This window comes from Onychostruthus taczanowskii, unplaced genomic scaffold (genome assembly GCF_017590055.1).
Source record: "Onychostruthus taczanowskii isolate IOZ18803 unplaced genomic scaffold, ASM1759005v1 scaffold21, whole genome shotgun sequence".
NCBI lineage: Eukaryota > Metazoa > Chordata > Aves > Passeriformes > Passeridae > Onychostruthus > Onychostruthus taczanowskii.
The window spans coordinates 1,475,514-1,490,134 of record NW_024499351.1 but is presented as its reverse complement, the minus strand read 5'-3'; the positions used below and the strand labels follow the sequence as shown (position 1 = coordinate 1,490,134).

The window sequence follows — 14,621 nt, the reverse complement described above, 5'->3', positions numbered from 1 at the left end:
AGACCTCAGAGCTGAGCAGAAGTAGCCAGTCTAGGAGGAAAGGAAAACTTCTCTTTGTGAAGAGTTTGAGAAAAGCTTGAATATTGCTAGTGTACCACTCAGCATCAGGTTTAACTACTTGAATCCTTGATCAGAGCTCTCTAGCATGTAAGCATGGAGCATACATGATGTGGATTTTTGTGTCAGGTTGACAAAAGGCACAGCTCCAGATTCCATTTTAGTCTGAATAATGTTTTTATAGGTACAGGAAGAAGTCAGAGTATTAATACAAAGTCAGCATCTCTGTGCCAGTCATGTAGGCTGCAGCTTGAGTAGCTGTCACTGCAGTGTTAAAAGTCGAGGAAACAAGAATGCTTGAGTGTGGTGTGATGCTGCAGTCTGCATTGAACCTTTTAAAATTACATTTCATAAATAAAAGCAAGAGGGTTCTACTGCCTGCCTGTAAGCTCAAGGTTTTGTCAAGTATAAATAATGTTACCAGAGAGAATTTTAGATGAATAGTTCTCCAGGAGGTGTGGTTGATGTTACATGTTACTGACTCTTCCTGTGCCCAGCACAGTTGCTACATCCTGTCTGAAGGATGTCAGCTTGAGGCTCTGCTCCCTCCCAGGGAACACTTGCTGCACCCTGACAGCCAGCTGGATGATCAGCCTGGGGGGAGCTGTGGTCCCAGGAATGAGCAGATCAGCAGCAGAATGCCCTTGTTAGTGAAGAAGCTTTGCTCAGATCCTTGAGAGGACCCACCTGCACTTCAAAGCTGCCTATGTTTGCACACTCAGGGTGTTTGGGTCATCTCACATGGTGGAATCCATATGTAATTTTGGAGCTGTGACTTCCACTTTCAGGAGGATATGACTTTGTCAGATCACACAAGCTTTTAAAGTACATTGGTTGTAAGGTCTGGAATGTTTTCTATCCAGGAATGTTTGCCTGGATAAATGAAAATCTGGATGTTGAAATCAACAAATAAGGTCTTTGTTAGCTTAATGAGACAGGAAATGTGTTTAACTGGGGCAAAAAATTTCGGGGTGAGTGAGGCACATTTATTTCTTTTGTTTTTCTGTTTCAGATTTTTATGAAACCAGATTTTGCCTTGGAAGATTCCTTAACATTTAATGCCGTTTTACCATGGTCTCATTTTAGTACCGCTGGTGGAAAAGGAAATCGTGATGCAGCTTCCTCCAAGTTACTTCAAGAAAAGGTACAACTTTGACACAAGTTATGGTTATCCATCAGTGCTGGTGGATCCTGCAAAGGAACTCCATGGCTGCTGCTGTGTAGTGTTTCTTGAGACATCATTGTGGGCTTTGCTTTCTCTCATTTTATAGAAGGATGCAGATTTTTAGTAAATCATGCAGGAAGTGTCCTACTGAAAGAGAACTTTTTTTCCCTGCTCAGTAAATCTGTCAAATCTGGAAAAAAAGAATCTGTGTATGATGTAAAAACTGGCTTTTCACAACAGCTGTAACTTACTGAAACAGCTATATGTGGAGAACTTCAGAGGTGTGGAGTAGTTTTCTAGGGAGGAAGAGCAGTTCCCTGAGAAGGGAAAGCTGGATTGCAGAGGTTGTATGTACACTGTATCAGACTGTTACTTGCCAACATCTCAGGAAAATTTCAGATTCAAGGCACTGTGGTTTCTATGCTAAAAGCAATACAAAATCCTGTGGTGTTTGTGTTTTAGGAGATTCCTCTTACTTTTCTTGTTGTCTGCACTGATCTGTTTTTGCATTTCACAAAGGTGACCATGAAAGCAGAGTGGTTTGTTTCATACTGGAAACAGAAGTCTCTTGGTTGTTTTTATTTTTTTTTGCTAGTTATGTAGTCATAATATAGAAAATCTCATAATGAGTCATCTTTACAGTACAAATGCCCATAAAATGCTTTTAGAAAATCTGAGTAGTGAGGTGCATTAGGAAAAAATGAGGTACCTTAGGAAAAAATTGCATGAGATTGTCTGGCAGGTGTTTCCAAATTTTTGAGAATTAGTCTTCCTGCTCTCCTGCCAACTCATGAAGAAGTGACAGGCTCTGCTGGAGGGTAACTCAAAGGTTTGTTAGGTTGTGCTCCACATCTAAAGTTGGAGGAAGGCTTCTTTGGAGTTTTTTGGGGCAGTTGCTGTCTGAAGATGAAAAAGCAGTGTCTGGCATATGCTGTGAAATACCCAAAATGTGCCTGGAAGCAGCACGGACACTCAGAAAGGACTTGAGCTGAAGCAGACCTAGAGCCTTCACTGATGCAGAGGAGTGAAAACTTTGCTTCACATGAAATGAGCCCACATTTGTTGTTTTACTTTTTAAAGCCTCTGAACTGCACGAGGTTTACACTTACCACATGTAAATATGCACCCTTCTGCCATAATTGTCCCTAGCTCCAGGCACCATTTTCCAACAGGATTTTGAAAACCTTGTATTAAGCAAGATACTTTGGACTGCCGTTGATCTACTTCAAAAATTTCCTCATGGTTTTTTCTTCTGTACCTCCATCCATGTGTTGCCCTACATTGGGTCTGTAAGCTTTTTGAGGCAGGTGCTGTTTGCTCTGTTTGTTCTACCTTGTTTAGCATAGCGAAGGGACTTGGGGCATCTAATTGGTACAATGATATAAATATAATAGCCCTTTCTCTGATCCCTGTGTCAGAGTCTGTCTTGGCTTTCCCCGTGGCTAGGTGTGTCACAGCTGGTTGGTGGAAGATGCTTCTGATTAAATTAGATGTGAACAAAAAGGGTGGGTTTGTATATTGTATAAATCCCTAGTGTATCCGTGGGAAGCAGTATGAAAATAACTCCAAGAAGGAGACATTCTCCAGCTGATTTCCTTTCCATCTCTGGTTGGCCTTTTGGAATTCAGCAGGAAGTTTGAATGCTTGGCACCTCTTGAGAAACCAGGTCATCTGAGTATTAACATTCAGATGAGCATCCTAAGGCCTCAGTCCTTTGAGTTTGCATATTCAGCTTAAGCCAAAACACAGAGCTATTACAGTGAAAGAATCAGACCAGCACAGTGGTCTGGTAACTGTTGGACATAGAGAATTTGAATTTCAGGTTCTGAACATGTAGGTGTACTCTGTCTCTGGGAATCCCAGTGCCAGCACACAGGAAATAGGTTTAGTCCTAATTCCAGCTGGTTGGCAAAAGTACAAGTGCAGCCAGAGAAACCCTGGAAATTTTTGTACAAAGAAGGTACTACAGCTTTTAAAATAAGCAGAGCCATTCCAGTGGTGTGTCATTAAATATAGTGGCTGCACCTTTAGCAGCTTCAGTGAGTCAAATTTCGTAGCTTATCTGCCTATATGTACTGTTGCTTGCAAGCCAGTATCCAGAGCTGTCTCCTGGTTATTGTCCATATTCTGTGGCCAGTGTGCAACCATGTGGTACAAAACTTTGGGTATTTTAGACTTATTTGCTTTTCTAACTTTTTATTTTCAAGCAGGAAAGGCATCAAATCAGTCTTCCCACAGTGATTTTGAGTTAATTTAAAAAGAAGTTACTAAACCACAGTGACAAAGGGATTTAACTTTTATTAGCAAAATTTCCTTGTGATACAATGAGATAAATACTCTGTATTTATTGTATTTGTATGGTGATAAAGCTTCCAGGTCATAACAATAATGCTGGTTTTCCCTCTTCCCTCCTCTTCCCAGCTGAGCCATTATCTGGACATCGTGGAAGTCAATATTGCTCATCAGATTTCTCTCCGTTCAGAAGCATTTTTTCATGCAATGACCTCTCAGCATGAGTTGCAGGACTACCTCAGGAAAACCTCCCAGGCTGTAAAATTGCTTAGAGAGAAAATCTCTAAAATTGATAAAGTAATGTGTGAAGGATCCCTTCGAGTTTTAAGACTGTCACTCACCAGAAATAACTGTATAAAAGCATACAATAAACTGAAGTTAATGGCTACTGTACACCAAACACAGCCCACAGTACAGTTGCTGCTCTCCACTTCAGAGTATGTTGGAGCTTTGGATTTGATAGCAACAACACAAGAGGTGTTACAGCAAGAGCTTCAAGGTATTCACAGTTTCCGGTAGGTAACCCTGTAGGAGATAGATAAATGTGAGCAGAGCTGGAATGTGTTGAGCACATTGTGTTGGCTGAAGGGATTTGTTCACTTTTGTTCATTCATTCTTAGAGGACCTAATACAGAAGGTATAAAATGTAAGTGTGGCATAAGCAGAGTGACTAATGCCTTTGCCAGAGATGGGGTGGGGTTTTTTTGGAGTGGGATGAACTTTTGACATCCAAATGCTTTGTCCTCTGTTCTGGTTTACAGATGTTTTAGAGGTGCAGAGATGAGAGCAAAGCTGTGGCTGGACTTTGATCTTGCATGGCTTGTAGCTGAGAGGTGTTTTCCATGTGGGGGTCTGCAATCCTCCTGCAGGCAGCATCCCAGGGATGCATCCTTGGACTCATGTCTTTAGTGGCTGACCTGGGATGGAGTTGTTAAAGGAACATGCAGGAATATTAACACACTAGAATCCTTCTATCTGATGTAAAATAAGCTATCATAAGATATAGGTACTTTAAAAGTGGTGCATGCAAAGCTGCCAGTGTGGCAGAAGCAGTGTGTGGTTAAGTCAGCTCCAAGGCTTGCATCAGCCAGCTGAGGAGCTGTGTGCTAAGATTTCTGAGTGAATGCTGGGTGAGGGATGCTTTGTTTAGAGGTTGTGTGGTTCCTGTAGCCCAGTGGTCCACAACTTGCATAATGGAAGCATGATTGCTGCTCAGTACCTGCAGCATGAATGTTCAGAACTTTATCTAGTTACTGCTCTTGTCCATCTCTTCTGTCAAGTTCCTAACACATCTTCTAGCTAGTTTGGAAAAAAAATTTCTGTAGAAAAGATCTCAGGAAAATGTCCTAGAAAAAGTATTAAAAATGAAAAAAAAAATTGAAGAGGTAATAAATTATTGGGGTAAAGTTGCTGTAAGACCATCTAAAAAGTGTAGCTTGTCTCTTTTCAGATGCCTCAGTGCAGTTGGTCCTCTTTAGTGTTCCTGCTTTCAACCCCTTGATTCTGGTGCACAGCCCTTGACCAAGTCACCTTTGTATTGACCTTGGTGACAAGTCAGTGCAGTTTTACAGCCCTGTGACAGCATCACTCAGAATCAGCTGTATTTTTCAGCTGGGTAACCTGTGTGCTCTGTCAGCAGAGACTGCCATTCTCTTGTCATTGATTGACATGATGTCCCAAGAATATGCTATTGTTTCAAAATTACTCTCAGGTGTGGAACATATTTAGATAATCATCTTGTCTATAAAGAATAATTTCTGTGAGTGAAGCTTAGCTGGTTGTTTTGGTAGTTACAGACAGTGATGTGTGTGGGAAATGTCCTCTCTGCTTTGGACAGTAAAGGCTCACAAAGGTGAGTTAAAGGCTACCTAAGTCATGTACCCCACCAGAAATGCAAGTGCAGTTGAGAAGCCCAGCAGTTTCCAAATCTCACAGTGGCCTGTGTATATAGCTTTTGTGAAGAAATAATGTGCAGTGGAAAGATGGAAGTCTTGATAAAACTTCTCAGTAGAGTGTTGTGTTTCTAAAAAAGTGGTGGCAAGCACATATTCAGCTTTTCCCAATAAATAGCAAAGGTATCTTCTTGCTTTATTCTGAGCAAGAATGGTGCAGTTGTCAAGTGAGTTAAATACCCAATTTATTTTAACAAGATACTTCTCAAGCAATAACACATTTTATAAATAATTGCTGCTTTCTTTACTAAATATCTGATAAAAAAACCTCCCAAAGTCTTGTTTTAGTGTTGCCACGGCAGCTTGTAAAATTTGGTGTTTTCAATTGAGTCATGTCAGAATCATTCAATGTAAAGCAGTAAGAAAACTACTCAAATCATCAATTATTTTTTCCCTTGTCATACTGTATGCAGAAAAAATTGCAGTTTGTTTCTAGTTGTAGCAAAAAATGAAAAAATTGTAAAGGCTGTGTGAAGTAATACATTGGTGTCTTTAGTCTGGGTTAATGTCACTAATGATATGTGTCAGTTGTAACTGCTTGCTACTATAGGGTATCATTAAAGTTTTAGAGCTCTAACCCTTTTAATTTTACAAGAGAAAGCTGATGTGTTAACTAACTTAAAAATCTGTGAAAACACTTTCTGCATTGTTTTCACAGTCCTTGTTGGGGTGATGGAGATAACAGTGATTTTGTTTGTTTGGGGGGGGGGGGTGGTTTGGTTTTTTGTTTTGTGTTTTGGGAGTTTTTCCCCCACAGGTATGATGGCAAACCACACTTTTATAGTATTTTGAATATATATATTTTTATTATGTATTTATTATTTTATTTATATTTTTTGAAAATATATATTTTGAATATATATATTCCATAGCTGATGCATGGAAAAATAGTTCTAATTTGTGTATTTTAAAACAAGCTTTACCCTGAAGTCATCATTTTCCATGATAGAGTTATATTCAGTATTCATTGAAAGGATCTGATGTGTGAGTGGTACCTGTTAAGAGATAATTACCAAGGTGTTTTTGTGGAATGTGAATTAAGGTTTGACTTGTTCCTGAATGTTTCAGATTGGAGGGATTTTTGTGGCTGCTAGGGACTAGAACCTCTTGAACAAAGTGGTGAGGGCAGGTGCTGGGAGCTGTTGTTGGGTGTTTCCGTAGGTGAGTTTTGAGAGGACAGGTTTTGCTGTGTTTCAGTGCAGTTCAGCACAGGTACAGAGATAATGTACCAAGGAGCATCTTCATGCTCACCTCAGTAAGAGCCTTTGTGTTGTGGCTCCTAGTCCTGCAGTCGGTTTTGCAGCTCTGGTTATTATTATCTTTGGGGTGTTTTCCTGTTGTGTTTTTTCTAAAATGTCCATGATGCAACTGGCTTGGATTTTCCACAAGCTATTTTTGCTTAAATTAGATATTTTAAATATGTCTGCTTTGTTCATTCCAATGAACTATTGAAAAATTTCAAAAGCAGGTACATTCCTGGTCATCTTGAAATTAAAATAAATAAATTAATCTGCTCAACTCAGATCCAGCCAGATTCCTGGACTGCAGCTCAGTGCTCTGGCTATGTGGGTTTCTGCAAGGAGGAGTCATAAGTTATGGCAGCAACGAATCCAGCTGCACCAGCATTGACTGAAAGCCGTGTTCATCCCCCCCATTTTGTATCTAGGCTTATCTAAAATATCAGAGCTCCACTTAATTCTCATTTGTAAAGTGTCTGGGTTTGTTTTTGTTAAAGAAAAGGCAGTCTGATTTTTACTGATACTTGTTCCCAGCTGTTAGTGGAAGTTGAAAAGCCATTTGACATCTCTGAAGTTCACACTTTTAAAGGGTGGTTGACATTTCTGATGTGAGAAATTCCCTTGTGGTTCTGTATGACAACAGTCTGCAAAATATGGTCTAAATCTCCCATACGTGGGAAAAATATTTTTCATTTAGAGTAGCATAAAAAATGGCAAATTTAAAAACTCCTATGTTCTCTGAAAGCCATCCTGTCATGTGAATTTAATCTGTGATCACATCAAAAGCTCAAATGTTTGAATTAGAAGAACTGGTGATCTAAGGAGCTCAACAAGCAAAAAAAGTGTTCCTTCTTATTAGCACCTTTATGCTGGCAAGCAGTGAGTATTCTTAGTTCTGGTTCACCTCTTTGGGCAGAGAGGTTCTTGGCACCTTCCAAAAAAAGAAAAAAGCCCCTACTTCCAAATTTTATCCTCCATCAATATTCAAGTCCATATGTTTTGGTGTAAGGTGACAGTGCCTCTGAAAAATGCATGATTTCAGCTGCTCTGAGGAGTGAACGATTGGAGCCTCCCATTAAGCCAGCGTTGATTGAATGGAAATTTCCTGCTGGGTGGTTATTTTCTTCAGCTCTGAACTAATGATTCGTTTTCAGGTTGATTATTTAGCTCATATCTCAATGGCTGTTTTTCTTAGGCATCTTGGCTCACAGCTTTGTGAACTGGAAAAGCTGATAGATAAAATGATGATTGCAGAGTTTTCAACTTACGCTCGCAATGATTTAAATAGACCCCTAGAAGATGATTGCCAAATTCTAGAAGAGGTATGTCTGTTATTGCAACAAACTGTCTCATGAATATGTTTGCATCTTTAACATACTTAATTAGCACCAACTAATTCACTCAGGTCTCTAGTAGCAACACTATAATTTTAGACTATTTATCTTCTCATCCACACCTCTCCCCGCCCATTTATTTTTGTGCTTGATAAGATTAAATAATTCTAATTAAACTCTGAACTGCAATCTAGGTCCACTTTATTTTTTCAAAATAATCAGTTCTCTTTTCTGTGATTAAATGTTTACTGAGTTCACTTCATGAACCTAAGCATGTAAGTGGAAAAGAACATGGACTCTGATCGACTTCAACTTTTGCAATGAAAGCTGATATTTGCATGTTGTTCTCATTCTGTCTCCCCATGCTTTTCTGGGTGCTTATACCAAGCATATGCTTGCCCTGAATACATGCTTCATTCACAGTATATATAGATAAATATTCCTCATTCCTCTGAAGATCATAAACACACAAAGATTAGGCTGTTGTGGATGCTTTCTAGCCCAGAAAAGATTTTTCTGGATTTTGCCTGTAGGGCTCTTTATTAATTGCTAGAGCCTCTGACCTGTTCAGCCTTGTTTAATCCATTTCATGAGACGTAGTGGTTGGCAGTAGCACTGCTCCCCTTTCTGCCCTGTGGTTCCTTGCCCTCTGTGCTGCAGCGTGCCAGCCTCTCACTTGGGCTGTGCTTAGTGTCAGTTTTGCTCAGGATCAGGAAACTCACTCATGGTTAGGAATACCCACAGGTTTAAGCACTTGTGAATGAGCCAAATTCAGGAATTGGCAGGAAAAAGGGTGGGAGGAAGAGACTCAGCTGGTATTGCCACAGGGAACTTTTTTTGTATAGGCAAAGCTTGGCCTTAGTCTGGAGGAATTGGATTGACCTAAATGCTGTTCACTGTGTACTTGGTACATGAACTTTCTTACTGCTATGCAATTTCTTAAAATTGTTTCTTGTCTTCACCTTGGTATTTTTCATGTGTGGTTTTTTTTTTTTTTTAATTTTCTTTTTTCTTGGTAGGAGAGACTTGTATCTCTAGTATTTGGACTTCTAAAACAAAGGAAGCTAAATTTTTATGAAATATATGGTGATGAAATGATTACTACTGCAAAGAATATAATTAAACAGGTAAGACAAACATTTCTGATGTACCTGACAAGCTTTCTCTACCCCTTGCAAGTAATTTTTTTAGTCATTAATAACAGTTCTGATGAAGTTTTTTGGTGGCTGATGGTCTCTCAGAGCAGCTGAGCTTTCAGACACTTAAGGGATCCCTGAAGCACAGAGGTATTTACAGAATAACTTTTGGAAGGTGTAGGTAACATAAGCTCCTTGTTTTCTGTGTAAAATTAACATTGTTGTGAACTTTCCTTTCTCTTAACACATGGCTTTCTGAAATAGTAGAGTTGTGTCATAGCACTACATTTCATTAAAAACCCACAACAAAACAAACACTCCAAAACCACTAAGACTAAAAACCTCTCCTTCCCAACACACTCTAAAGCAAAACCCTAGAGTTCTTGGTGTAAACACATAAAGGAGAAGCAAAGAACTTGCCAGTTTAAACAAATGAATTCCCTGCAAATGGTACAGAAAATATTTCTTGCCTTAATGTTAACACAGACCTAACATAGGCACATGATAAAAGGTTGGAAAATATCCTTGCCTATTTCTGAGAGAGCAGGGTGAAGTAATAGAGAAGGCAGAAGTGCTTACCTTTAAAAAAAACTTAAGCCCCAAATCCTTTTTTGCATTGGTGTGGTGGTTTACCAAGAGTATTTCAAGCCAAAAAACCTTATTGATAAAACAAGCTAAAATGAATAATTGAACAAAATTCAGATTCTTGCTTTGGGGGAAACACATTGACTAATTTGTATAGTGACATAATGACTTCTGTTTGGAAACAGATCTCAGGCTGAACTTAGGTGGTGTGTGGTACTTTCGGTTTTACTCATCTTGCTTGTTTTCCCTCATATGTAAGAATACTGTGTAAGAATGGGGTTTTTTCCTAGAGATAGGTGATCTTTTAGAGTTATGCTCTCATGTGCTATGAACTCCCTCTGATTTGTATCTCAAAGGCTGGGAGATAGGTGCTGAGTTGGGTATCTCCTGCCCTCATAGGATCGTCTGTAGTTCACAGCTGCATTGTGAGCTGGGTTGGGAACCTAGTTTTTAAAAGTTTGGATTTGGATTTTTAATACTGTTATTTGAAGGTTTTTGTTTTAAGCCAGACTTGGCTGTTCCAATCCCTTTCACATTGCAGCCCCATGGTTCTGTTGGTCTGGTTGTACAAGGTGGATAGGCCCATGTTGCTAGTAAATTAAAAAAAGAAAGGAAATAATGAATAACACCAGGGTAAAGCTGTTCATCTGCCTGGCAGCCTTCACTGGCTTTTCACTTGCCTGTATCAGCAGTCATTAGGAGACTTTTTTTTTCCCTTCAGATTCTTTGTTTGATCATATAATAGACAGGTAGCACTTCCTATTTTTCTGATCATTCTCAGTCTCAAAATGCTTCTCCCATTCTGCTGGGAAATTTAAGTCTGGTTTTTTAGGTTTCCTCTCTGGTTAATAGTAGACAATGTTTAGTCAAATTCCAGTGTAAATTTCTGTTCAATAAGGAAAATAGACAGGATTTGTGTAATTCCTGTGCGATTTGTGCAATGCTTTTGTCTGGTGGCCCATTGTCTCAACTCTTAGGGGTACTTTTCCGTAATAAAGGAAACTTTTCTTGCCACACCTCAAATGTGCTTCCTCTTCAAGTGCATTGCTGGGCTGTTTTGGTCAGTGAATTTTAGTGGGTTTCTGTTGCCAGGCAAGTGTAAGAGCAGAGGTTTGTAAGCACTGAGCACACTGCATAGTTCAAGAAAAAGGTTCTGTTCTTCTTCAGAAGCTTCTGTACTGACCACTACTATTCAGAACAGAGGTAAAACCTGTGTAGCTTGAGATGGCAGCCCTCAGTCACCACTGGGATTGTACAAACTTGCTTAAAGGCAAGATGAGTTCATACTCTACTACTCATTTGTCCAATTTATTGACTGGCATTTGGGAGAAAAGCGTTTTTTCAGTCTGAGGGGGGTTGATTTGTACCTTGGGCTTAAAAGTAATGGGAAAAGAGATTAATGAAATGGCTGTAGAACTGTAGATGTGTTTGGAATGAAAATTGATTGTACTGGAGACCTGAAGAAGCTGGCCAGTTTTGTATGCACCAGTTGCTTTGGGTGGTTTCTTTTTTTTTTTTTTTTTTTTTTTTGGGGGGGGTGGGGTGGGGTTTGTTTGATTGTTTTTTGGATTTTTTTTTTGGTGTGTTTTTAGAGAAACAACGGGGGTTGATGTTTGATTGTTTGTTTTTTTTTTTTTTTTTTTGGTGTGTTTTTGGAGAAACAAGTTGTTAAGTGATACAAGTATCTCTTTGTTTTCTTATTTTACTTTTCCTTATTTAACTTGAGGATTAATGTGGTTGTTATGACACTCAGCAGTGGTTAGAAAGAAGCTAAGATTTTTTTTGTTGTGTTTTTTTTCCCCCCCTTAAAATTTGACAGTGTGTGGTTAATACGGTATCGCAGATAGAAGAAATAGACACAGAAGTGGTTGTTAAGTAAGTATGCAGCCAGATTTTTTTTTTTTTGGTGGTGCTGGTGGGTGGGGATAGTATGATTTTTAGCATAGATAAATGTACTGTTCTAATTTTTGCTTAAATTTCCCTATAATTAAGGGTTATTCTTCTCTTTCTTCTTAAGATTCTGCTTTTGTCCACATCTGGGTGGATATTGTTTTACTTCTCATTCGTGTTCTAATGTTACCTTAAATTTACCTTTGAAATAAATAGTAAAATGCTGTGAATCTCCCTACATGAAGCATATATCTCTTGAATATATCTCTTGAATACATCTCTACTTGAAAGCATTCCCTGTTGCCATAATCTGGGACTTTGTATTAAAACATGCGTTTGAGTTCCCCATAATCAAGAACAGGAGCTATCCAGAGAGGAGACCAGGTGACTTTAGCCCTAGAAATGGTCCATCAGGAACCTCACCAAGCCCATCAAAAGCCAGTGCCAGGGCAGAGATGGAGGTGGAGCCAGGCTCCTCTCAGAGTTCGCCCCAAGGGCAGTGGGCACGATGTGGAATATGAGGAATTCCAGTTGAATCACAGGGAGACTCTGTTCCTCAGAAGGCTGGTCAAGCACTGGAACACAGACCCAGAGAAGCTGTGGAGTCTGTGTTCTGGGACATGGTCAGCCTTTGACTGACCCAGAGCAACCCCATGTAATTGGACCTGCCTTGAGCAGGGCTTGGCCAAGGCAGCTCCAGAGGCCCCAGCTCCAGGGGCCCCTGCCAGCTTCTGTTTTTTCTATGGCTTTATGATTCACTTGACTCAGCAAAGTGTTACCCCAAGATAATAAAAATAGTCCAGCTGATAAAGCAAAGTGAGTTGCAAAACCTGCATGGAATTCATACCCAGACTGGGAAATGACTGGGCACAGGGTCATTTTTACACATTGGATATTTGGTCACCATTCTGTAGTGTTTCGTCTCCTGCTCTTGGGTCCTAACTGTGTATTACAGGGTTTAATTTTTGTTCTGTCAATGATTTTTCAGCCCTCTTGCCACAAACTGCTGACTTGTACTTGAATAGAGGAAGTCTCATTGCAATGCCTTGCAAATAGCGCCTTTAAATGGGCTTAATGACACAGCTTTTTAACACTAGAAAAGTATTTTCATGTAGGTTTTTTTGTCTTTTTTTTTCTCCCACATGATTTGTGAAAATGTTATTAACTGTCCCTTGTTGGTAGCACATACTTATCCTAGGGAGGAGAACATTATGCCCTGGAAAGAACTAAAGGGTAAATGTGAAGCTTTCATTTTCTGATAGGATGACCTAATCCTATATCCCTCCTTCCCCTATCCACTTGCATTGTGTTGATCATGACTGTTGTTTAGGTGGTGTTTGTTGCTTGCCAGGTAAAAGTCTACACAGTTTTCCTTATACTTGCAATTCTATTTAAAGCATGTTTTCTTTTCCTGTATGTGCCAGTAGTCATCATGGCCAGCAAACAATTGCTGTTTGCTCAATACTGCTCTTTTTTTTAGGCTTGCAGACCAGATGAGGATGATGAATTTTCCTCAGTGGTTTGATTTACTGAAGAATATTTTTTCAAAATTCACTATCTTCCTTAAGAGAGTAAAGGTAAGACATTCATCTACAAAGAACTTCATACAATTCAGGCATGAAAGGGAATGAAGTTGCTTTTCCATTTGAAGTCTTAAGATGTTGGTTTTGCTTGTGGAATTCAACCTTCTGATTGAAAGGAGATGTGCATATTGGCATCCAGGGCAAAAATGATTAGTGCTAACAAAGAGAGCAGTGACAAAGAGATGATACCTCTTTTTCTCTATTACTTCTCTTCTAAGCTGCTAGGGATTAGAACAGGGCTTTTGTACGTGTTAGATTGCTCCAAATGAGGTTTCTTTCACCTGTCTCAGAAACATCAGATATTGGTTGCCATCAGACAAATGGGTCTGCCTCTAAATACTAATTACACAACAAAGAAAATATCTTTCTAGCACAAGCTTGTGGCACTGGGTTTTGGGGTGTTTTTTTTGTAATAAAAGTTATATTTCATTCTAGGCAACGTTAAATACTATCCGTAGCGTGGTTTTCTTGGTTCTAGACAAGAACCAAAAAACCAGAGACCTGGAAGACACGTTACAGAAGAGCTCTGCTAAGGAGAGCATGGTGGACAGCGAGGTGGCCTACCTGACCCACGAGGGGATGTTCATCAGCGACGCCTTCGGCGACGGGGAGCTCCCGGCCGGAGCAGCCGACTCGGCCTCCCAAAGGAACACCTCGCCCAACAGCGAGCCCTGCAGCAGCGACTCCGTCTCAGAGCCTGAGTGCACCACCGACTCCTCGTCCAGCAAGGAGCACACGTCCTCTTCTGTCACTCCAGGAGGAGTAGAGATGATGTGAGTGAACACCCTGCCTGTCTCCGCCTGGCAGCGTGGCCGGAACGAGGGGTGAGGTGCAGGCGGTTGTTTCTGGTCACACAGTACAAAAATGACTTTGGAGGAATGTGCTTTTTAGGTAGGTGAAGTGTAGTGGCTCTCCCCCTAGAGACTGCCTTTCACCTCCATATGTAGTGGTACAGGGACTGATTTATGTCACTTCTTCCAGAAAAGAACCCCTTCTCCATTAGTTTTTTTGGGGAGGCCACTTGTGTAGGGAGCAGGAGAGATGTGAGTCCCTGAAAGACAGATTGTTTGTCATGCCTTCAGCAGGCAGAAGCATTTCTGTTCCGTGTCCATGTTCCCTGTGGTTATTTTTCCTGGGTGTTTTTTTGTTGTTGTTGTTTGTTTGTTTGCTTGTTTTTTTAAGATGGCTTCATAGAATACACCTTGATAAATTCTAGAGAAAAATCTTCTGTTTGTCATCACCTATTTGACTTGCATAAATAAATAAATAAATCCATTTCAGTGCCTTGGTTATGTATGCAGTGCTGCCCTGAGGTGCTCCAGTCTCCAGAGTTCCAACCTTTTAGCATCCTTTTATGCACCCCTTACTTGTGGCTGCAAGTCAGAGCTA

General features: G+C 40.0%; 1 protein-coding gene across 3 annotated transcripts in view; it reads left to right on the top strand.

Annotated features, from left to right (window-relative positions):
* The window catches only part of VPS54 (VPS54 subunit of GARP complex), a 47,982-nt gene that overhangs the window by 14,577 nt on the left and 18,784 nt on the right, over positions 1-14,621 (top strand). For 2 of the 3 annotated variants that reach the window (XM_041404480.1, XM_041404479.1), the window contains exons 7-13: positions 1,070-1,201; positions 3,644-4,029; positions 7,900-8,026; positions 9,058-9,165; positions 11,579-11,634; positions 13,130-13,226; positions 13,668-14,005. In XM_041404480.1, coding sequence (XP_041260414.1) covers positions 1,070-1,201; positions 3,644-4,029; positions 7,900-8,026; positions 9,058-9,165; positions 11,579-11,634; positions 13,130-13,226; positions 13,668-14,005 — 1,244 coding nt within the window. The remainder of the gene's footprint in view (positions 1-1,069; positions 1,202-3,643; positions 4,030-7,899; positions 8,027-9,057; positions 9,166-11,578; positions 11,635-13,129; positions 13,227-13,667; positions 14,006-14,621) is intronic. The other variant, XM_041404482.1, reaches the window with a different exon arrangement.